The 22,814-nt window shown below is 54.8% G+C and overlaps 10 protein-coding genes across 10 annotated transcripts; 4 read left to right on the top strand and 6 right to left on the bottom strand.

Moving 5' to 3' along the window:
• The first annotated feature begins 682 nt into the window (after positions 1-682).
• IWZ02DRAFT_15241 (amidophosphoribosyltransferase) lies at positions 683-3,322 on the top strand. Its single transcript, XM_066761941.1, has 3 exons — positions 683-929; positions 1,118-2,358; positions 2,409-3,322. The coding sequence occupies exons 2-3, from the start codon at positions 1,130-1,132 to the stop codon at positions 2,950-2,952; spliced, it is 1,773 nt and encodes a 590-aa protein (XP_066627123.1). The 5' UTR covers positions 683-929; positions 1,118-1,129; the 3' UTR covers positions 2,953-3,322.
• On the bottom strand, positions 3,323-4,781 carry IWZ02DRAFT_15254 (uncharacterized protein). The gene has a single exon (XM_066761945.1). It carries the CDS (start codon positions 4,553-4,555, stop codon positions 3,692-3,694), a length of 864 nt encoding a protein of 287 aa, XP_066627122.1. The 5' UTR covers positions 4,556-4,781; the 3' UTR covers positions 3,323-3,691.
• IWZ02DRAFT_15235 (uncharacterized protein) lies at positions 4,647-5,329 on the bottom strand. The gene has a single exon (XM_066761940.1). The coding sequence runs from the start codon at positions 5,168-5,170 to the stop codon at positions 4,739-4,741; it is 432 nt and encodes a 143-aa protein (XP_066627121.1). The 5' UTR covers positions 5,171-5,329; the 3' UTR covers positions 4,647-4,738.
• IWZ02DRAFT_15234 (uncharacterized protein) lies at positions 5,330-6,144 on the bottom strand. Its single transcript, XM_066761939.1, has one exon. The coding sequence runs from the start codon at positions 5,985-5,987 to the stop codon at positions 5,490-5,492; it is 498 nt and encodes a 165-aa protein (XP_066627120.1). The 5' UTR covers positions 5,988-6,144; the 3' UTR covers positions 5,330-5,489.
• IWZ02DRAFT_15307 (uncharacterized protein) lies at positions 6,145-7,460 on the bottom strand. Its single transcript, XM_066761957.1, has one exon. The coding sequence runs from the start codon at positions 7,220-7,222 to the stop codon at positions 6,302-6,304; it is 921 nt and encodes a 306-aa protein (XP_066627119.1). The 5' UTR covers positions 7,223-7,460; the 3' UTR covers positions 6,145-6,301.
• A 1,725-nt stretch (positions 7,461-9,185) lies between these two features.
• Positions 9,186-13,046, top strand: IWZ02DRAFT_504544 (uncharacterized protein; the record flags this gene model as incomplete). The annotated part of the gene is made up of 4 exons (XM_066770362.1): positions 9,186-9,701; positions 9,882-10,985; positions 11,115-11,937; positions 11,984-13,046. 4 exons carry the CDS (start codon positions 9,186-9,188, stop codon positions 13,003-13,005), a joined length of 3,465 nt encoding a protein of 1,154 aa, XP_066627118.1. The 3' UTR covers positions 13,006-13,046.
• Positions 13,047-13,443: 397 nt separating this feature from the next.
• IWZ02DRAFT_412074 (putative magnesium ion transporter) lies at positions 13,444-15,825 on the top strand. The gene is made up of 3 exons (XM_066765728.1): positions 13,444-14,093; positions 14,156-14,784; positions 14,835-15,825. The coding sequence occupies exons 1-3, from the start codon at positions 13,536-13,538 to the stop codon at positions 15,469-15,471; spliced, it is 1,824 nt and encodes a 607-aa protein (XP_066627117.1). The 5' UTR covers positions 13,444-13,535; the 3' UTR covers positions 15,472-15,825.
• A 70-nt stretch (positions 15,826-15,895) lies between these two features.
• Positions 15,896-17,402, top strand: IWZ02DRAFT_15190 (uncharacterized protein). The gene has a single exon (XM_066761933.1). The coding sequence runs from the start codon at positions 16,023-16,025 to the stop codon at positions 17,250-17,252; it is 1,230 nt and encodes a 409-aa protein (XP_066627116.1). The 5' UTR covers positions 15,896-16,022; the 3' UTR covers positions 17,253-17,402.
• Positions 17,403-18,070: 668 nt separating this feature from the next.
• Positions 18,071-20,023, bottom strand: IWZ02DRAFT_369371 (uncharacterized protein; the record flags this gene model as incomplete). Its single annotated transcript, XM_066764426.1, has 1 exon — positions 18,071-20,023. One exon carries the CDS (start codon positions 20,021-20,023, stop codon positions 18,071-18,073), a length of 1,953 nt encoding a protein of 650 aa, XP_066627115.1.
• A 182-nt stretch (positions 20,024-20,205) lies between these two features.
• On the bottom strand, positions 20,206-22,655 carry IWZ02DRAFT_15187 (uncharacterized protein). The gene is made up of 2 exons (XM_066761932.1): positions 22,156-22,655; positions 20,206-22,095 (listed from the first exon to the last, which is right to left on the bottom strand). Exons 1-2 carry the CDS (start codon positions 22,375-22,377, stop codon positions 20,389-20,391), a joined length of 1,929 nt encoding a protein of 642 aa, XP_066627114.1. The 5' UTR covers positions 22,378-22,655; the 3' UTR covers positions 20,206-20,388.
• Between the last annotated feature and the right edge of the window lie 159 nt (positions 22,656-22,814).

Raw genomic sequence — 22,814 nt, 5'->3', positions numbered from 1 at the left:
AGGAAATTTTGGAAATATGTTGCCGCCCGGCTACTACCGCATAGCTCTAAGTCTATTCTTACCATTAGGACCTCATAATGGGTTTATAAAGAAGCTGAGAAAAGATAAATTTCCGGCTACATATTTCATATGTTAACTTAGTGTAGATACCCCTTAGTTTATGTGACGTCACTAGGATGACAATATCACGCGCGAGGTGTACCTGGGCTGGGAAGAGATTTCATGCATGCGCGACTCAAAGGAGGCATCTGGGGATGTTTGCACAGAAGAAGCTGGCACGTTGATGATGGAGCTATCTTGGAGGTCGTCTACAACGCAAGCCGCCGAGCATGGTATCCTTGGAGGCCATCGTCCCAGGTTACGAGCTCCGAGCTGGGCGCTAGGTGTCCACGGACGCTGTGTTATGACGGTTGGGTTACAAGTGGAGGCAACGGTAACCGCAGTGGGCGGCGCGGTGTGAGACGCCCCGCAAATTGGCGTGGAGAATGAAGAGAGCGAATGGCGCTGAGGCAGCGAGGCCGTCGGCGGTTCCTGGGCGAATGATGATGGGGATGATGGAGATGATGGAGATGATGTGGGTGTGTTGGGTTGGTTGGTCTGCAACCAACGGCGAGGCGCACGCGACGAACGAACGAACCAAGGACGGGACGGACACGGACGCCGCGGCGCGATACCGGCGCCCGAGATTTCACTCTGAACCGGACTTGGACCGACATCCTCATAACTTTTTCTCGCTCGCTGGGTGCTCCTCTGCTTCCCAACGTTTCAAGATGCTATCCCCCAACTCCATCGCCTCTTCGCCACAAATAACAAGGCCCGCGTCGTCGCGACTACGACTACGACTGCGACTCTGGCCCGCTACCATCGTTACTTCTTCGCCTGGTTGAAACTAGCCCATCGTGCATTAGACGACAACTCCAAATCCCGCCGTAAGCGCACCCGCTGCCTGTCTATCCCCAGTCACCAGTCCAGTCACCAGGATGAGCTAGTGTTTTTTCATAGATGTTAGACTTCCGAGCTCCAAGCTGCGGAGAAACCACTTTCTGACCTCATTTCATTATCCAATCCGCTTGGCACCCTATCTACAACAACTCTGCTGATTGCCCGCTTTTCCCAGTCCCCAACCAACATGTGTGGTATCATCGCCGTCATTCACGCGGATCCCGCGTCCACTTCCGCCGCCGTCGAGATTCATGACGCCCTGTATCTGCTCCAACATAGAGGCCAGGATGCTTGCGGAATAGCCACATGCGCCTCTGGCGGGCGTTTCTACCAGTGCAAGGGCAACGGCATGGCCTCAAAGGTCTTCCACGACGGTTCCAGAGTCGCTGATCTCCCGGGATTCATGGGACTTGGTCACCTCAGATACCCCACGGCCGGCAGCAGCGCAAACTCCGAAGCCCAACCATTTTACGTCAACAGCCCCTACGGCATCAGCTTGACCCACAATGGAAACCTCATAAATGCACCCGAGCTTAAGCGCTTCCTCGACCAAGAAGCCCACCGTCACATCAACACGGAGAGTGACAGCGAGCTGATGCTCAACATTTTCGCCAACGAGCTCAACGAGACAGGCAAGGCCCGTGTTAACGCCGAGGACTGCTTCAATGCTTTGGGTCGCATGTACAAAAAGTGCGTTGGCGGCTGGGCCTGTACTGCAATGCTTGCTGGCTTCGGCTTGATCGGCTTCCGTGATTCCCATGGAATCCGCCCAATGGTTATTGGCTCCAAGCCCTCTGACACCGGCCATGGCACTGATTACATGATGGCTTCCGAGTCTGTCGCCCTCACCCAGTGTGGCTACAAGAATTTCAGGGATATCTTGCCCGGCGAGGCGGTCATCATCGAAAAGGGCAAGGACCCCGTTTTCCGTCAAGTCCACCCACAGCTCGGCTACACCCCTGACATTTTCGAGTACGTCTACTTTGCGCGCCCGGACACCATTATGGACGGCATCGATGTGGACGAGAGCCGTCGCAACATGGGATACAAGCTGGCCGAGACGATCCGCAAGGAACTGGGTCCTGATGGCCTTGCCGACGTCGACTGCGTCATGCCCATCCCCGAAACCGCCGTGACCGCCGCTCTGTGCGTTGCTGAGGCTCTTGGAAAGCCGTACAAGCAGGGCTTCGTCAAGAATCGCTACATATTCCGCACTTTCATCATGCCTACTCAGAAACTGCGCCAAAAGGGTGTGCGCGCGAAGCTCAATGCCAAGCCTGCTGACTTCAAGGGCAAGAACGTCTTGCTTGTTGACGATAGCATCGTCAGGGGAACGACAAGTCGCGAGATTGTCCTCATGGCGAGAGAAGCTGGTGCTAAGAAGGTCATCTTCACCAGCTGCGCTCCTCCCATCACGTAAGTGGTGTTTTCAACCCGTGGCGAGGACTCTTCTAACTTGAGAACAGCAACGCTCACATTTACGGAATTGACCTGGCCTCGTCGTCAGAGCTCATTGCCCACAACCGCTCCAGTCAAGAAATCTCACAAAAGATTGGAGCCGACGCGGTCATCTACCAGACCCTCGGCGACTTGGAAGCCGCCTGTGCTGCTCTTTCCCCGCGTGACCAAGCAGCCCAAAAATTTGAAGTCGGCGTCTTTTGCGGCAAGTACGTCACTCCCGTTGACAAAGAATACTTTGAGCACCTTGAGCGAGTTCGTGGCGAGAGCAAGAAGCTCAAACTCGTGGAGAGCGCCCGGCAAGCCATTCTCCAGGGCGAGGCCACTGAGAGCCAGCTCCGGATGGCCGCCAAGGGTGCTCAAGTTGACAAGCATGGCGACGTGATCCCACTCGATGGTGATGTGAACAGCGACACCAATGGACATGTGGGTGTCAATGGCACCGCGGCTGAGCGTCCCGACAAGTTTGAAAGAAAGGGCACGGACGACTCGCAAGTGCGTGTCATGGAGACCCAGGACATGAGCCTGCACAACATCAACGACCATGCGTAGGAGGCGGTCAAATGCAAATGATTTCATGGGTGGATAATGTCGATTCACGGGCGCATCGGTTTTGGGTTGGAACACTTGCATGACGCTTTCGCTCGCAATATCCAAAAGGCATTTTGGTTGGATGCTTTGCTTTGCCAAATCGGTCGTCCATTTTATCTAGCATCAGCAAGAGCAGACGCTCTTTGGAAATGAAAAGACGTCAAAAGTCGAGACATAGCAATTGTGTTCGCCGTTGGGGGAGGACTACCTATTTCGTTCAAGACGTCAGCACTTACGACTACCTACTCTGATCCCGCAGCAAGTTCATCGCAATTCAGACACTAGGCGCACTCGACTCGACTCGACTGCTAGCCAACTGCGCCGTCAGAGCTCGAGTTCAGATCGTCTAGAACATTCCATCTACCCGGGTCTAGAGGGAACCTGCGCGTTCGCCAGACGAGACGCGACCAAACGCGTCTCCTCAACCGACAACCAAACTCCGTACCAGCCTACGACCGAGCACGCGACTCGCTGAATATCTACAGCCTCGCAACTATCGAGAAGAACGAGCCCGACAATCGCAAGGACCAAAGCCACCGAATGTCAGGCGTACCACCGGCACAGGATTGAGCAACTCCCATCAACGTACCCCACCATCGCGACCCCGCGCGCAACCATGACGACTACGGCCTCCGAACTCGCTTCGTCCATTGATGACGCCCCGGACACACCCACCGTACCCATCCCCTTCAACTTCCTCCTACCCGTCCCCGCGTCGGCTCCAGCGCGCGTGATAACGCACACGCACCCGGTGCCAACAGTCCTCCTCGTAGCATCGCCTCCACCTGCACTCACCGACCTCTTCGTCGACACAATCAGCGCCGCGCTCGAACAATGGCACGACGAGGCGCTCAGAGAAGCGCCGGGCGAGTGCGAGGTCTGCGGCAAGGCGAAGGAAGAGGTTTTGATGACGCCGGTGAGCTTTTTGGGGGAAGAAGGGGAGGGCGCAGAGAAGAAGGACGACAGGGCTCCTTCGACGTCGGTGACAGGTCAAGAGGACGGGGAGCAGATTGATGGCGTTGTGGGCGTGCCCGAGGCAGGCTCCGACTCGGCGGCACATCCTCAGCAGCAGCAGCAGCAGCAGCAGCAGCCTCCACAGAAGCGCGTAGATGTGCTCATCACGCCCGTCTGCGCGCAGCAGTCCTGCGCTGCGCTCGCGCGCGCCAAACTGCGCCGCGTCGTCGAGGGACACACGCAGTCGGCGCACGACACCCCGCAACCACAGAATCAGCAGAATTCGTTCGACGCGCAGGCACTTGATGACCTGGCCGAGGCCGCGCAGTCGTTTCGCCGTCTGCCTGGGCCCGAGGATGTGCGGTGTAGGGTTTGTGGGAGCACGAGGGACACAAAGAAGTGTGCGGGTTGTGGGACGGTGAGGTATTGTGGGAGGGAGTGTCAGAGGCTGGATTGGAGGGGGGGACATAAGAGGGTTTGTGGGGTTGGTGTTGTGTCTGGGGGAGGGGGAGAACAGGAGTGATGGAGTCACTGCCTGGCAGAGCAATACGTCAGTGGTAGGCAGGAGAGGAGAGGAGAGGAGAATCATTTCTGCTTGGTAACAAGACATCAGGTAACCAGCGAAGAAGCCTGGCTGGCTGCAAAACGTCAACGCGGAAGAGCGGTGTGAATGACAATGGTAGCACGTCTATCCTCACTGTCTTCCACAGGGCTTCGTCAGTCACAATCGCAACACAGACACACACACACACGCGAGGACGCCAATGACCTCGACACAATGCCAGCAGGGGCTCTATTTCAAGATGCATGCTTCCAATCTATCCATCCATCCTGCGCCCCACACGCAACTCTCCCACACGGACACCCGCTCACATACTCGCACGCTATCGAAAAGACACAATATTAGATATACCATATGGAAGCACGCACCAGCAATAACAGAAGCAGCAGCAGCAGCAGTACGGCTATCATCCGAAGCAAGCAAGCAAGCAAGCCATGCGTGACCAGTCAACCAACCAACCGTGACACCGGTCAGCCCCAGCCAGCGGCTGGCTGCAACTGATGCAACGCCATGCCACGCAACGCAAAGCCCCCCCAAGCCGTCCGTCCGTGTCGAGCAGAAACGCCAAAAACAAGGCCCACACAAGCGAGCTTGTAGCCAACAAGACGCCGGGGGGGGCGCAGCGCGACGCGGCCAGCCAGCCAGCCAGCCAAACAAGCGCATCTAAGCAAGTTTGTAGTGGTGGTGGTGGACAAAAAAGGTCGAATACGGACACGGACAGCGCCTCCGGAGACTGTTTGGGTGTTTGCCTTTATTCTAGAAGGGACAGAGAACGGCACGCGCGCGTGCGCACGAGGAAAGAAGCGTGCTGCGTGCATGTATGTCACCCACTCGCTCGCTTGGGTGGGATGGATGGTTACGGATGCGGACGGTGTCGCCGCCCGAAGGCTTCTAGAAGATCATGTCCTACTACTAGTTGTGGAAGATGAAGAAGTACAAGACGAACGTGTGCATATACGAGCCCACGGTGACATGGGCAGGGCTATGTACGGATTGGGATGGGATGGACTCTCGCTTGGGGAATTTTCTGGAAGGGTTGGTTTATTGGCTGGCTGGCTGGCTGGCTGGCTGGCTGTGGAGAGACGAGGAAGAGGGAGGGGGGAACGCGTGGGCCCTTGCTTGTGCTGCAAGATCGATGGAGATCGTATCGTGACGATGGGAGTGTTTGTGGCCGTAGGGGGTGGACGGACAGACGGGAATGGGATCTCGTTGTGGTACTTTCTGGTGAACACCACATGGATCCTTCAGACATGACGGTATACCGAAGCGAAACTGCGATGACAACGGGCAAACGTTGCACTTCCACTTGCACATGAGAGACTTTCGAGCGCAACCTAAGCGTGGGTGCCAGCTTCAAACCGTCGACGATCTGTAGTGTCTCAAAAACGCCGCGCCCGCCCAACGCGCCCAACACGTGGACAAGCCGCAAGCAAGCAAGCAAGGTTCCAATATTCTCGCATGCCCTAGAGCATTTGCCCATTGCACTTCTCGTTTGCCATTATTAAGACAAAGTGGCATCGCGAGAGCGGGCGAGCCAGCGAGCAAGTGAGCAAGTGAACAAGTGAGCAAATGAGCAAATGATTAAGCGAGCAAAAAAGCAAGCGGGCAAAGAAGCAAACGAGCAAGAAAGCGAGCGCACACGCGGCAAAAAGTAGAGACACGCCATCATCACACATGAGCGCATGCGTCACGAAGACCCTCTCCTCTCCAACTTCCCTGCCATGTCTTGCCCTGCCTGCCCTACCCGCAATCAGTCAGTCGGTCAGTCAGTCAGTCAGTCAATCAGTCAGACATTCACGAAGACGCAAAAGTCTCCAAGCAGCCGGCATGCAGTGTGATTGCGTGAAAGAAGAACCGAACCGCTGCAAAGCAAGCAAGCGCATAAGCGCACGCCTGCCTACACCCCAGACCGCAAGCGCCGCCAAAAACTAAAGGAAATGAGACGGTGAGCCCATCGTGGCAACGCGCTAGCCAATATGGGGCAGTTGTGACCTTAAAACATGTCGCGAGAAGTCTATGCGCGAGCTTAAGCGCTGGCTGGCTGGCGTTTGCGCTTGGTTCTGGGGCCCCCAACTGACTGACTGACTGCCCGAGAGGCGCGAAGAGGGAAGAATGAAAAAGAAGCTTTGCGCAACACGAGCGAAGGCTCGCGTCACGAGGAGAGGAGAGGGAAGGTGGAAATCTTCTTTGCCTTGCCTGGGTTTGCACAAGCAAGACCCCACGAGCAAGACCCGCGTGGCAGATCTGTGCAAGGCAAGCGAGAAACCACTGGGGAAGTAGGTGATTGGAGCGACTAAGGGCAACTGGATGGGTCTGAGATGCGAGCGGCTTTCTCCTGTTGGCTAGTCGCGAGCAGCTTCGCTCTTGACGCCATTGTAGTGGACGCGGAGGTAGGCTTCTCAGGGTCGCTGTGGGGTAAGCATAATGGCTGAAGTTATTTTGAGAACGGCTCTTTTGGTGGGTTGATCCATTCTCACGAAATTGTCTATCCATGGTTCCTGACTGTCGGCTCGTCACAGGTCCATTTCCTGGGTTAGGATGGATTTGTAGCGTTGTTGATGCTTCGCAACAGATGGATTGTGTTGATGCTTCGCAACAGATGGATTGTTGACTGCAATTCAGGCGTCGTGGAACGGAAACGATGGTGTCTAGGTAATCTATGGAAGCCAGCGTAGAATCATGGAAGCTGTATCGAGTCAATCCTGAAGACGCCATGATTGGTCCACAGCGAGAATTCCAACTCTACGGGGCTACCAAGGGATTAGACTATACTTAGGCGAGCGTGGCAGTCGTCTTGAATTTCACTTACAGGCAAGCTCCCAGACAGCTTTTTTCTTAAATGCGTGCGCTCCAATAGCAAGAGAGGTACAATCAGGACATTGAGGTAAACTTCCGCCAGCACCAGTAAGCTCATGGAAGATGCCTAACTTCAAACGGCTTTTCCTAGTCTATCCGGCTATTTGACGTGAGCGTCGGCATCTGCGGAAGGCCAAGTCCCTGGCAAACACGACAGAAAAGTCGTCAACGTTTCCGCCCGAGCCGAGTGGACGTTTGCTCAAGGGACTGGGCCGGGCAGGCCCAGCCAACGGCGGCACGGTGTGCGTTGTGGGTGGCGCGGAGTGGCGCCTATCCGTAGATCTGGGGTCATGCTCGTCCATCCACCATGGTTCCTTTTGCTCGCAGCGAGCGAGCTCCGACTGCTGGAGCAAGGCAATCGAAGGCGGGACTCACAGAATGTTGGCACTGAGCGCGCGGATGCTCACCGGCGACAGCGATGGCTTTTGCTGACGCTGCTGTGCGACAGCGCCTTGCAGCTGGCGTGACAGGCGTCGTCGTCCTCGGCCGCAATCCAAGTGCCGTTTTGAGTAGGTGCCGAAAAAGTTCCTGAAGGTAGAGTAGACTCGAGGCATTTACCCTACTCTCCCTCGGTGGCCTGCCGTCTATTCGAGTTGATTTGGAAGTTAGATAGCCCGAGTGCAGGCACTTACCCTGGGAAGCCACCGCGCAGGCTTAAGATGCTAAAGGCAGGTAAAGGTGCTCTTTGCCAGCCTTGTTGCACGCAGGAACTCGGTTTCAACCAGGCGCTCTCCAAGCTGACAGCTGCATGTGGCACATGCCACCGGAGGTTGTTGGAAGGATGGGGCCACGTCGGTGGCCGAAAGGCGATGAATGGACGGACTCTTTTGGCGTCCTACCGGAGTAGTAAACAGTCGATTTCTTTTACCGTGCATGCATTCAGCACAGTGCTCTATTACACTCGGCAGGATGCCTGTCAACAGCGAGGGTTGTGAGTCGGGACAGGACTGTTCCTCTCGACATGACTGGCAGGGCTGAAGGTGCCCCGGGATTGCCGGTTCACCGCAAGCAGATCAACATGCTCGGAGAGCCAGATCTCCAGCTGCAGAAGACGGCGTGTCGATCGAGGCACGGCGCATGACGAGCCTGAGTAGAGTTTGGACGCCATGAGTGGTGAGCAGTAAGCCGGCGTATATGTGAGCGGTTGAGGCAGAGAGCGGCGCTGTGTCAGAAGTGAGAGCGCTGACATTGGCCTCTGGTACGTGAAGCATGCTGGGAGGAGGCAGTGCCTGTAATATGGAACGTAGCAGGGTTACGAGAAGAGGTCATGGTGTTGCGGGCGTCAGCGTCGCTGTGGACGAGCTATTTTTGACAAGGGCGGGGCAAGGCGACGCGGTGGGTCGATTGAACAACCACCACCATCACCACCATCACCACAGGTCAGCCCTCATCCCGGTCACGACCGCACTCTCTCAGATGGACGCCAGAAGTCTGGTTCTCGTCCGCTCCGGGGAGGTCCTTGATGGCCTTGGCTCCCGCAGCCCGCGCCACTCCTCGGCCCTATGCCCATGGCGACCCATGGACTCTGTCCTCCTCTGTATGTGCGACGTCGCTCCCGTTGTGTCTGACTGGGGCCAAAGCCCAAGGGAGTTGCAGTAACCCCGTCTGTAAACCTAGATTTTCCGCCTGCTTCCTTCGATTTGGACCCCATAAGTGCCGACTCCCGCTCTCTTGCATCTCAGTCTTCGCCCATCAACCTCGTCTTTGGTATGGTCCGCACGGTCAGCTGCGTCATCTGTCTGCCAGCATACACATCCTACACCAGACCCTTGGTTATCAACCCTGAGTAGAGACTGCTGCACACTTGGCCTTGTTGGCAAAAATGTATCCTGTCACCGAACAGACTGTTGCTCAAATAGCTCCCTGGCCCGAACCGCCGCCATGCCTTCACAATTCGCCCAGTCGAACTCAATCAGTCACCAAACCGCCTTCTTCGACGTCCAGTTGGATTCTTGGAACGGGAATGCGTCGACGCCCCGATTCTGTTTTCAGCCGCCGAGGCGCGGCAACTCCAGTCGAGGAGGTCGCTCCGGTCTGCACACGCTTCGTTCCACCTGAAGCGCCGCGCAAGTCGTCGAAGAGAAAGCCTGGACGTCGCCGCTTTTCTATGGAAGACAAGAGCGGGACCATTCTCCACGCCGTCCCAAGAGCCATTGTGGAAGATCTTTCTCCACGAGCCATGACTGCGGCATTCATCAATCGCTGCATTGCGACGCCGTCATCATGCCATTCTAGATCAAACTCGGAAGGCTCAAGCATGGATCTTCCCGAGTTGAGGTCGGAGATCTATTCAATCAGCGAGGAAACGACCGCGCTAGGAGATGGCAACGAGAAAAAAGTATGCCACTCCAATTCACCCCCTACTGCGCATTGTCTTCCACTTTTGCCCTTTTCTCCTTCCGATGCTCCTAAGCACCCTTTCCTAGTGAAGAAGAAATGGAAAGAGTCCAGAAAAGGCGAAGGCCATCCGGAAGTTGGTGTTTGGCGAGATGGGAAAGCTTACTGGGCATCCTCTCAGAGCTCGATCCCTATTGTTCAAAGGCCCGAGGATGCTTTCATCGCCGAACTGGACTCTCGGCCGCTCTCTGCACACGACTCCCGAGCTGCCGATATGGACTCTGAGATTCGAAGCGGACGTCCTAGCATACAAGTTGTGATACCGGAACAGCAGAGGTTTCCTCACTTTCATCTGCCAAACCCATCAATGTCTCTGGCCCCTACGTCAAACCCAGCTCCTCCCTCTGCTCCACAGCCTTCAATAGCTGGAGATTTGATCTCATCCCGGCCTGTGTCTCCCCAGGTTGCGGCGAGACACCCCAATGTCCACACTTCCATGGTCTCTTCGCTTTCGGCTCAATCCTTGCTGATGAAAGCGTCGACCGAGGCGCACCCAGGACAGCCTTGGGACCCCGTCGGACTCATAACGTTGCACCAATTCAGCTCATCAGCATCATCGGCGTCAAACGGTTCGGCTCGCGACCGGGACGAGCTTTCGTCAAATTACAGCAACAGTAATCGAACATCCGTCACCAGTGTCGACGACAATGGGGAATCTGCACTGCGACCGAAATCTCAACTTTATGCCGACGGTCGTACAGCAAGCCAAGCTTTCTCTGTCGGCTCGCCGATCGCAGCCGGCGTTTTCGATGAGACAACTCCTGTTGTCGTCGAGCAAGAGGGTTCTACGCTCCTTCGATCAGCCAATAGCCGGGCTGCTGCACGACAAGAACAGGCTCGAATCCCGATGGCTCATCCTGGCCAACCTTTCATCCCTCCCTCTGCCAAAAAGACTCACGAGGGGGCGGCACGGCGACTGATGAGGAGGGCTTCAGCAAAACAAAAGTCCATTGTGCCTGTAACGCGACAGAGTCTTGGAGTTGAAGCTGGTCCTTCCCGCATGGGTCCCCGTACGAAGCCGAGATCTAGCCCTACGCTGAGCGAGGCGGAGACTGCACTAGAGGAGCATCTCTGTTGCCTGAGTCCCACGTCTATCGACGGTGGTGATCGGGAGCAGCCGGCTTTCCGCGAATCCCTGTTGCCTCCCCCACCACGGAAATCTTCGAAGCGAAGGTTAGCACCCATGCTAGGTTCCGCCCGCACAGGAACCCAATCTGCGCCACAAGTAAGCGATCACGCCTTTCATCGAGTTTGTCATATTCCGTCATTTCGCCTTTTTCCCCTCTTGATTAGCAAGAATCGACCTGTTTGTCGACAGTTCAGCCCTGCTGTCTCAGAAACTAACAGACAGAAGTATCAGAACGGGCTAGCCAGCAGCGGGCAACCTTCTGCAGTGCCTCGCGATATTCGTCCAGACGCCGCTGAGGCTGTCCTTTGCGGCATACTTGGCAGTTGTCATTCGCTCGATGACCTTTTCTCCCTCGCCTCAGTCAACCGCGGCTTCCATTACGTGTTCAAAAGGCATGAACTGGAGATCATGCAGGAAGTCCTTAGAAACGAGTCTCCTCCTGCTTGGGAATTTCGGCAGGTTGCTCCCCCTCACCCACTTGAACTCGGTACTCCGGAAAGTTCTCTTCTGGAGCCCGAATATACGCCCGCTTCATTTTATCGCAAGCACAAGCACGACAAAATTGTGATCTCTGCGCTCAAGTCGCTCGTCTTGACTCGATGCCAGTCCTTCCTTCGACCCGAGACTGTTATGGCTCTGGCAACCGATAGCAATGACCGAGCTCAGCGGATGGATGACGCCTTTTGGCGCATTTGGACGTTTTGCAAATTGTTTGGTTGCGGTAAAAACCGCGAATACGATATCGTTGCTCAGATTGATTGGCTTCGAGGAGGCCCTGCTGCCCATCAGACCGATACTCGAGCAACGGTATACAGCGGGAACTCGATCGACCTCAGCAGTGTGCTTGCCAACGCCTCCGACCATTTTGCCAAAGGTAATCCGGGTGGCCTGTCTGCTGAAGAGTTGTATGACATGACCGAGATCTGGACTTGCTTGGGAGTCTTACTGTCTGGTTTGGAAGGACGCACTGCTCAGGCTCGGGAGTATGGTGTTTTTGAGCTTACCGACATTCGAGGTGGAGACATTGATGGAGAGGAGCGGATGCTTGGTGAGTTACTTTCAGGTTTCCAAAGACTTGCACTGACCTCCGCTAGACGAGTGGATTTACTATCTGCTCACCCTTGGTCCCGATGTGGTCCTTTACCTGGCTTCGCCGTCCAACAACCCGGAACCCGACGCCTTCCAGGTCGCGAAAGAGAAGGGTTGGATCCAGTGGACACCTCCGTTCCACGATTCCAGTCGCTGTACGTTTCTAAAAGAGGCCGTGTCTCGTGTGTACGAGGAGAAGGTTGCTGCAATGGCGGCGGCTCACCCACGTCACAACTTGGAAGTCAGACGTAACATGCGTGAACGCATTGCTCAACACAAGGCCGAGATTCACATGCGCAAGCGCAGCGGTCATTGTCCTTTGGTTCGCATGAGCATGGAACGACCCATTAGTGACTGGGAAGGCGTATTCCGCAGTCTTGGGGAGCCTCAGCGAACTGCCTCTTTGTGCAGCGGTCGCAGTGCTGCCCGTCATGCTCCTCTACCTCCAATGCCTGAACTTCCCGCTATGGGGGAAAATGAGATTCGCGCAACGCTGCACACCCGTAGCATCAGCGCGCCACAGCCGCAGAGTCAAACGACGAGCGGAATGAGCGCTTACAAGGCGTCCTCAGCTGCCCGCCATACTGCACGTAGCAGTATTGGTGGCCCCTTGTCGTCTTCAGTTTCGACATTTTCTCCAGAGCAGTCGTGTTCTACGCTCAATACCGTTCACCCGCTGGCCAACCAATCCAACACCAGTCTCGCTACTGTTTCCTCTGTCTCAACCCCTGGGTCTTTCATGTCGGCTCCAACGCTCTTGACTGAACCACCATCGGGCATGTCGACATTGGCCGGAAATCGGCAAAGCGTTTCTTTCCAACATCCGAAACAATTCGAGCTTGCACCGCCGAACGCGACAAACAAAGTGCCTAGCGACCCAGCCCACAACACGAGTGAGAAGGCCATATTCCGTCTCGTCGAGATGGGTTTCACTGCCGAACAAGCTAAATACGCGCTCATGAAGACTGACCTTGGGGATGGGCTGCGATTGGATCGGGCAGTTGAGTTGCTGCTACGAAGCGGTTGAATGTGACATGGAGATGTTGGGTCTTAAGTGGTTTTTTCTTTATTGATACCCTTGACAACCGTCGGCGGAAATTTGGGACCATCAAACGTTGTCTTTCTTGATTTTCTTTTCACGCAAAACAAGCTGGTCTTCGAACTTGAGGTGTGATTGTTTGAGATTGAGAGAGCAGACCCTCATTTGGAAAGTATTTCCTTGGTGTGGAAACAACTGAGATTGGGTCGGTTGCTTCAAACTTGTGTAGTGAAATCTCTGAGCTGATTCGCTTTTCAATGTGATCGTCGTGATATGGATAAGATGAGATGTTGAGGGAATTTCAGTCGTGCTTTGACGAAAGTAGACACCGACCGGGAAGACTGGTGCTTATCACGTGCAGAATGCACGGTCGGCCAGATGACGTTTTGGAAAGTTTAGGGCTGCAGAAGCTCCAAGCCGCCGTCGCGATTTTCTCTTCTGCCCTCCCTCCATCACTTTGCGCTTCAATTGACCGCGCGCCCACCACCTTTGACTGCGTGGCCGATGGACGTGCAAAAATGCATCCATCATCTCTACGCCATGCAGCTCCTTCGCCGGCACTTCTCAAGTTTTTGAGGGCGCAATCTTCGCCTGCGTCCGCTCTTCTTTCGCCGCGCTGCGCCAAACTTTCCATCCGAAACAATGCCTACTCAACAACCGCGACCCGCGCTCCTTCGACGCCAAATTCTATGGACGTTTTACAGATATCTTCATCCAGCCTCCCTGCCGCGTTGTCGACGCCGTCAGTCTCTCTCCAAAAAGGCGGGTGTTACTCGCGCCAGTCCCATGTTCGTTTCGGGCCCGTTCAAGTTTCACGCCGCACGTTTAGCAGTACAATACCTGTTTGCTCTTGGTTGGACTTCGCATGGGCGAAAAAGCGCAAGGCAGCATACGGCCGATTGCAGCCAGACGACCTGCCGAAGCGCAAGGACGGCTTCGCTCCCGATGAGACAGGCAACATGGCGCGCGTGTTGCGGCCCATCAACGAGCCTCGACTACGATGCACCGAATTTGACGAAAACGGAAATGTGACCTTGGTAAATGGAGAATTTCGGAAAAGCGAGCTCATCGCAAAGGTAGGGACTCAGCTCCTCTTGAAGGCAAAATCGGAGGGCATTCCGCTGATTGACCGCTATAGTACGGCCTTCTTCCGCGAGACCTTCGCAAAATCGACTCTGCAATGCTCCCACATATTCTCGTCCGGCCTTCTGCCATTCTCCTAAACCTTCAGCATTTGCGCGTCCTGATCAAGCACAATCGCGTTCTCGTGTTTGACGCCTACGGTACCACCAATTCCTACGCCCAGTCTATTTTTATGTACGACCTAGAGGGCAGACTCAGGCAAAAGGACATGCGACAGAACGGTCACCTACCCTACGAATTTCGTGCCCTGGAAGCTGTTCTTCTCAGCGTGACATCAGGCCTAGAGAGCGAGTTTGAAGGCGTTCGCGAGCCCGTTGTCCGTGTGCTGCGGGAACTTGAGGAGGACATTGATCGGGACAAACTTCGGTACCTTTTGATTTACTCTAAGAAGCTGGGATCCTTTGAGCAACAAGCTCGTCTCGTCAGAGATGCTCTTGAGGAATTGCTGGAGGCGGACGATGACCTCTCAGCAATGTACTTGTCGGAGAAAGTCACAGGCGCTCTTAGGACTGAACATGAGCACACTGAGGTTGAAATGCTTCTGGAGTCTTATCACAAAGTCTCGGATGAAATTGTCCAAGCCGCCGAAAACTTGGTATCCAATATCCGCAACACAGAAGAAATGTAAGTCCTCTCAGTCTGGTGCAGTGTGCTTCAAGCCTGACAAAACGCAGCGTCAAAGCCATTCTCGATGCGAATCGAAACTCGCTCATGCTTTTGGACCTCAAATTCGCCGTGTGGACGCTCGGTCTCGCAGTGGGTACCTTCATTGCGGCTCTTTACGGCATGAACTTGAAAAACTTCATTGAGGAGTCCGACGCAGGCTTCTGGGGCGTCAGTGTCGTATGCGCCGTCTTCACCATCATCACCACCACCTTCGGTCTCGGCAAACTCCGCCGCGTTCAGCGCGTCTCCATGTGGGGCGAACACGGCATGCGCAATTCATCAAAGGGCTCCTGGCGCGACATTGGCGAAGTCGGACCTGCGCTCCTCAACCCGAAGAACCCACGCATCCCACCAGTGGGCGTTGGTGTAGCAGTACCGCCTTCTCCACCCTTGAACAACATGGCAGCAGATCAAAGAAGGGAGAAGCTGAGGCGTATTCGAGATGCTCACGCAGCTCAGGCACAAGGCGTGTATGCCGAAGTGCAGGCGGCGAGGAGAGCAGGTCTGCTGAAAGAGAGGGCACGCTCGCTTTCGGATGAGGATGTGCTTAAGCAGGTTGAGGCTGTAGAGAAGTCTCAATCCGATGAAAAAGCTCAAGAGTCATCATCGACTACAACACCGCCAGACGGGAAGAGCCCGGCATAGATTTTGATAAAACATAAGGAGCATTGTTTTGGGAAATGGGGCAAGGAAAAAACTCAGCTCGACTAAATGTACAGGCAGTTCCCCTTGTTGCGCGAGATCGCCCCTCTTTACGGAAGAAAATGATTTGTAGCGATGGAATGTTTTGACACGACGTAAATCGATCAGGCTGGTTGGATGGGACTTGCATAGCGCTGGCGTTCAGGGACGGCAGGACTTTGAGTGGGCTAGGCTGTTCGATTGTTCATGTAAATATCCAGTTCATGTATAATGCGTCACAGTTAGTGACTGCCTTGTGCACTTCGATAGAGATGTTGCAGTTTGCAGCACTGATTGGGCATTTGTTACTTAGTAAGCCTCGGTTACAGATGCCTACATGGAGATGCCCGCTTAATCTCCCGGCTGCACCTACCGACTCCACTCTACCTACACTACCAAACTCTCTTCCTGCAATGACCTTGCACCACAGCACTCCCAAACCCTTCTGCACGTTTGATTGAACTCCTCTGTCGTGCGCCCGCTTGAATTGTGGAAAAATCCAGTCACTCAACACAATGTCGCTCACGCCCATCAAAGTGAGAAACAAGAGGAAAAAAACCATGGCGCCTACTTCCAAAGGAAGCACACTTCTAGGCCGCGGCCGACCTTTCAAGAGCCAGAACAACTCATCAGCTTCCCACACCGACGCCGAGGGAGACAGCAGCTCTACCAACCCCAGGAAGCGCAGGAAGACCCGGCACACGCGGCAATTGGCTCCTCTTGAACGCCTGCCCGCTGAGATTCTACAAAACATTTTCTTCCGCAGCCGCAATGTCGACCTCATGTTTTCCAGCAAGTCAATCATGCAGAAGCTGGAGAAGAGTGAGCACGTCAAGCTCGAGTTTATCTTCAGCACCCTGTTCTGGCCAATCATCAACGGCGAGGTCAATCCAGACATCAACGGTCGGCCTGACTTGAGGCACGCGTCCAGAGACGGCGACAATGATGATACCGGCTTGGTGGACTCGCTCTTGGCACATGCGCAGTCACGACTGCTCTCTTGCCGTTTCTTTACCGCGGAGTGGTTTCACCAGTACATGTTGAAGGCCTACGACAAGTGGAACACCTTGCATGCCTCCTCTCAGCCGGAACGGGTTATGGAGATATTCAGCGCCGGCTGGGGAGACGTTTCTCTTCTATCAGGTAACCACCGACCTGAGTTTAGGTGGATCACTCACCGACGCGATTTGCAACCCGAAGATGTCCGAGTCACAGGTGAAAGAAAAGAAAATGAAGAGAATGAACGTCACAACTTGGCCCCTATCGCCTTCCATCCCTCCACGCGCATACCGATCAAATTCTTCCGCTCGTCCATGTATTTGCCAAGAGCATTGTCAATTCGATATCCCCGTGGACTCCATTCGTACGACCTCCTGGGCCTTTTATACAACGGTCTACGCCTCAAGATCCCAGTACGCGGCGACGACTTCGACGACTTGGTGCGTGGGGCATTGCGCGATGGAGACAGCTACCTATTCACACTCTTGCTTCTCCTGCGCGTAGACGAATTGCCGTACGCGCCGCTTCCAGCAGACCTTTTGCGCGTTGCCGTGCTCGAGTGTGGATGTATCGAGCTTGATGCTATCGAATTCATTCTACAGTCCAGGTTTTGCAGCAAGGCATATCTTCAGGATATCGACCTGTTGGATCCAGCATTGTGGGCCTGGGCTGACAAAAACGACGAAAAAGGAAGAGGTACATGGTTGAAGGCTAATCTGAGGGAGGCGTTGAATTACATCGGGTGAAATGAAAAAGAGCACGGCAATCTTGTGGAATATCGATGTTGAAAGGTGCTACGACTCGCCCCTCGGCTTAAGTAGTAGTCATACCAAGAGCTCGCAGAACATTTCTCAGATGTAGAGTCCCAGTCATTTGTGAGACTCTCCCCAACTTGTTGTAGATTATTCGCTAATCCTCCGTCTTTCCAGGTGCTATTAGCTTCTTCCATCGAACAGAGAAACATGGCAATTCTTTCGCGTAAAAGAAAAGGCTCGACCTTGGCGACGATTCGGCTCCTCGTCGTTCATCGACTCTTGAAGAATTGCTGTATCAGCAGCGTTCCAGGAGGATCTGGGGACGCACTTCTTGATGTCCATATGTTGAGGCTCAAGCACAATATGGCCCACAATGCCTTCCAATGGTCGGAGTGGCTCCGTAGACCCTGGATTTGAATGATGGAACGCCATGGAAAACTTGAGATTCAGTCCTCTAAAGCTCGGCTGTGGGATCCTTTGGATCTAGGACCCTTTGCACAGCTACAGCCACCAGCAGTAGTCCGACATTGCAGCTATCGGACTGGATCTCAAACGGGGAAATGAAATTTGCGCGTGGACATGAGGATAACGGTGGCAGGATGGTCAAGGACAGACCAACATACTGATCTGCTAGTATGCAAGACAAGATACCCCCCATCCAGACACCTCGACATGCACAAAATGTGAAGTTGACGCGAATACTTGACACGGACGGATTTGATGCTAAAAATCCATGTGATCTGGTGAGAAACCCGAAAATTCAATACGGTTGGTCCAGAAATCAAGACAAAGAGCACCCAGAAACGCCATCAATGGCCCCCACCCGCCCCCTTCATCAGCTTCTCCGCCCTCTCCACCCACTCCCTCGCCACGCCCTCCAACAACGCACAACCGCCACTACTGCTCACAGCCCTCTCCCCAAACATCTCAGCCGCCACAATATCCCTCACAACGCGCAACCGCTCCTCCAAACCCTCGACGTCCCCAAGCTCAGCATCTACTCCGTCTTCAGCTTTGTCGGCAGACTCGTTTCCCGCTTCTTCTTGCCGCTGCTGCTGCTGCTGCCGCCGCTGCCGCCGCCGCCGGCCCAGCACACCGGCATTCCGCGTCGACGGGATCCGCATCATCTCCGCTTCGACCTCGTATCCGACGGTGGCAGCCAGACGCGCGACCCACGCCGTCAGCGAGGCGTAGGCGGAGGGCTGCTTGCCGTCCCTGCGGGGGAGCGTGCCCGACTCGTTGCCATTGTTACTTCCACCATCATTGATGGCTGCCGGGTTAGAAGGAGCCTTGCCCGACGCCGGCGCGCGGAACCTGGCGCCGTTGAAGTTGTGGCTACAGCAGGGGATGGCGAGGAAGGGCGACGAGGAGAGAGACGCGAGGAGGGGCGTCCAGGGCGTCAGTTCGTCGGCATGGTTGCTGATTATGAAGGTGCCGGGGGCGAAGATGCCGTTGTGGAAGTGCCGCTGTTGCTGTCTGGCGGTGGTGGGTTCAGGGTTCAGAGATGGGGAGGAGGAGGGGGAGGATTGTTTCGTTGCTGCTGCTGCTGCTGCTGCTGCTGGTGCTGCTGTTGTTGTTGTTGCGTCCGCCGGCGGAGGGAGCATGCGCGTGAAGATCTCAGGCACCAGCACCATTTCCTTGAGATGTTCCTGCACGGATGCCGGAAAAGTGACCCACGTCTTGCGGCGCCGGGCGTCGAAGCCCCAGCCGCGGAACCCCTCGCTGAGCAAAATGTACACGAGCAACCCATTCCCACAGCCAATATCAACGAAGCCGGGAAACGGGGGCTTCTTTGTTCCCTTCTTCTCGTCCCCCGTTGCTGCTGCTACTGCTTCTGCTGTTTCTCCCCCACGTCCTGTGACATCGTACATAGCCTTCCACACTTCGATCAAGAAACTGGCAATGCCCAAGTCCTCAAAGACGTGCTTGCCCGCCGGCGTCTGTTCGACCCACCCGTCAATCAGCCGCTTGGCGTACCGCGCCTTCAGATCCGTGTACGTGTCTTGGAACGCGGCCTGCGGCACGACGACGTCGTGGTGGACGCGCTTTCGGTAGCCCGCCTTTTGGCCCAGGCTGTGCTTGTTGATGAGCGTGAGCAGGGTCAGTGCCGTACGCCGCAGCCGCGTCGTCAGCTCGCTTGAGGGAAATAGCCGGTAGTGCAGCGAGAAGGTGCCCGTTGGTTGTAGTGATGTCGGGGAAGACGACGTGGCGGCCGAGGTACTGGAGGGGAAGCGGTGTAGAAAGGCCAGACTGTGCACTGTTGGGTGGTAGAAGGGTACGTCTTCGGGATTGTCCGCGTGAGGGAGGTAGATGACGAGGTTTTCTTCCGTGCCCGTCGCTGCGTCGCGCCGCCGAAAGACGTGGCATGTCTGCACGAGCGGGTCGTCGCGCTGGGGGTTCCGCGGAATCATGCGCCGCACGATCGTTTGCTCGAGAGAGTAGCCGGGGACTTCGCATGGCAGCGGGCGGTACTCTGCTTTGATGTGCTGGACAAACTTGCCCTCGGGGTCATTGAAGCTGTCGTAGAAGATTTCGGCGCGGAAGAGATAGGTAGATGCGATGTCGGGGTGTTTGATCAGGTTGAGCATTACTTTTTGGAAGTACTCGGGCTCGAAAGAGACGGGCGTCTCTAGCATAGATGTCCATGTTTCGCCTGGAAGAGAGAATGTCGGTGGTCCATTGGATAGGTCGCGTGGGTTGAAGAGTCTGCGACTTTTTGCTTGTTCTTCATCATTGTTTCCTTGCTCTTTCGATTCGCTCATGATCTGATACCCCTGAGATCAAAATTTTATGCTCGATTCGGAGGAGTTTGCTCAAATCTACCGTTTCTTGTTGTTTGGTTGTGCTGTGGATGGCCCAAACCACAAAAAAGAGGCCGGACGAAGCTTTCGTAAAGTCGTGGCCGCTTTTTCACAACCTCAGAGCTCTTCGCTCGACCACCGCTGCCAACATGCCCCTTCACTTTGATATGACATAACAACTTGAAACTCCACTTTGCGCACGATATTTAGAATGGTTCTTCTTAACCAAGCGTCTAGATTGGCTGCAGATGTGATTGCTTTCATCTTATGTACCAATCTATGTCATTGCCTCGCATGAACTTCGTCTGGTTCGATTCCAAGCCAGCTTAAGCGTCAAGTTCCAGGCTCTCCAAAAGCCTATCAATCTTCCCAAGAAGGATCTGGTAGTTCATGGCGTCCTGAGCGAACTCATCGCCTGCAACATCCCCATCCAAGGTATGAATATTTCCTTCGCCTAAATGCAGCTTCTCCAAAGTCTCCACCGGAGGTTGACCATCCGCATCCGCAGACTCGCTTCCTTTTGATTTGTCCTCCAGTGCGGCTACTGCAGCAGACGAGATTTCATTTTCCTCGTCCAGCATTTCTTCGAGTCCAGATTCCTCGAAACGCAGCCGGAAGCGTTCTGAAAGATAGTAACGAATGTCGTCGATCAGCTCGACGGTGTCTGTCTCTTGACGCGCCTTGACTCTTGCTGCAGATTCCTTGACCAATTCTGCAAATTCGTCCTGGTCAATGTAACGCTCAAGGCGGTAGGCGATGTAGCGTGCGCCGAATTCTTCCAGTCGTTGCACGCGCGTGTCCCAGCCTGCCCTGACAACATCGTAGACATCGATCGCCTCGTCTTCTTGCGTCAGCTCGCCGCGAGGGTTCTCCGACTCAACCACTGACATAGCACCATTTCCAAGAGTGCTGATGATTTGAGCAGCTCTCACTTTGAGTTTTTCAAGCCAAAGTAAATCAGCGGCGAAGAGAACATCAATGGCTACATCCAGGGGAAAATCTGCTTGCTCCGTGTACATGAATGTGAGGATAATCTCGAGCACTTGAGGTGAGCAGTCAATCGGAATGATTTGCAGGTGCGAAGTCTGCTGTGCCTCGCGGAAAGAGGAAGAGAACATTGTTTGGAAGAACTCCGAGCGAATAAGCATGGCACGGTGCGCCGGGAACAGCACGGATTTGCGTGTCTGGCGGGGTCCGACGGGTGATTGCGATATCCGCGTGCTTGGGCCGATAGGAATTCCGTTGAGCGGTCCTTCGGTATTCCGCACTGGTAGTGCGTCCGAGTCTGGTGTTGACGGAGTTGGCGTATGTTCATCCTCGTCAAAGTCGTCCTCGTCGGCGCGGAGGAGAACGTCGGCAAAGATGCCATTGTCCCGATCCCACTTCACACTGTCCGCTTTCTCCGTATCTACGATGATTTTGTGTTTGAGTAAATTTCCCCTGAACCATGATTCTAACTGATCTCGCCCTTTGTTCAACTCATCGGTTCGTCGCTGGCGTGCCAGCCGCCTGTCTCCGCTCTCCAGGATGTGATCGAAAAGATAGTCCATTTCCAGGATCTTTCCTAGCCGATCCACACCTGCCAGGATGACCTTCTCTTCTTCACCACCACCAAGCTTGGTGTTGTACTCGGCGAAGTACAGGTGCCGAATCACAATTTCTAGCGATTCAGCAGGGATCTTATCCGATTCGAACTTGACCGTTTTCATCTCTGGCTTATCCCCAAATTTGTTGGCGAAGTGAAGCGATCGCGCTGACAGGATAAACTTGTGGAGGTCTAGAGCACTATCTCTAGTTATGACGGTGATGTCTGTGGTCTTGGGAGTATCCTTGGTCAAGAGAGATGCAATGTGAGCGGCGAGCGGCTGCAAAGGGTCGGTCGATTTCGAGTAGTCGTAGGACAAGAGGAGGTTGCGTATGCGATCATTGAGGGCGTTATACAAGCAACGCTCGCCTTGGAATGTGTCGCGCTCGCAAAGAGCTCCAGATTCGAGGAGATGCTGAACGACCTCATAGTGCCCGCAGAGACTGGCCTTGACATGTAATCATCAGTCACCTGGGGAAGCGAGTTTAGGATACGTGGAGCTTCTCACCAAAATCAGAGGCGTATAATCATATTGGTCGCGGGCATTGAGATTGACACCCTTTGAAATCTGCTCCTGACAAATCTTGAGATCACCCCTCCGGCAAGCTTCGCAGAGGATGCGGAAGTCGTCGCTCATGTCAAGCGGATTGTCTTCCTTGAGCTTCCCGGCCCGGATGGCCTTGTTCTCCTCGTACAGAGAAGCTTCGAGCTCATGCTTGGCGACGACCATCTTGACCTAAAGTATAGAAATGATGAAGAGCGAACAAGAAGATGGTTGAAGTGGCGTGTCGGTGATGCGGCAGTTAGGGCCGATGACATAATCCAGTTGGGAGTAGAAATCGCCATTGGCAGCAGTGGGAGGCGGAGTCCAGGGTGTAGTCCATTTCCAGGCCAGGGGCGGGTGCGTTCTGAATCAACGTGGTAATGCCTCAAGGGTTGACGGCGCCCGACATGCGCCAGTTCAATTCCTCGACTTGAACCGTCATCAACAGCGGCGTGAGTTCCATGTCGCTTCTTCAGCCCCGCGGGCCCGACGGAGATGGCACCCACCGGGCAGATCCTGGCAGCGGCACGTGCCGGTGGAGCCGTGACGCATCCGGCCTCCCGTCAGGCACGTGACCGCTCATTTCCCCAGCGACGGGCGTAAACATCAACAGCTGGCTGCCA

Source organism: Phyllosticta citriasiana (genome assembly GCF_038021145.1).
Source record: "Phyllosticta citriasiana strain CBS 120426 chromosome Unknown IWZ02scaffold_1, whole genome shotgun sequence".
Taxonomy (NCBI): Eukaryota; Fungi; Ascomycota; class Dothideomycetes; order Botryosphaeriales; family Phyllostictaceae; genus Phyllosticta; species Phyllosticta citriasiana.
Note: the sequence above shows the minus strand (reverse complement) of the source record. Positions and strands in the feature narration are given on the sequence as shown.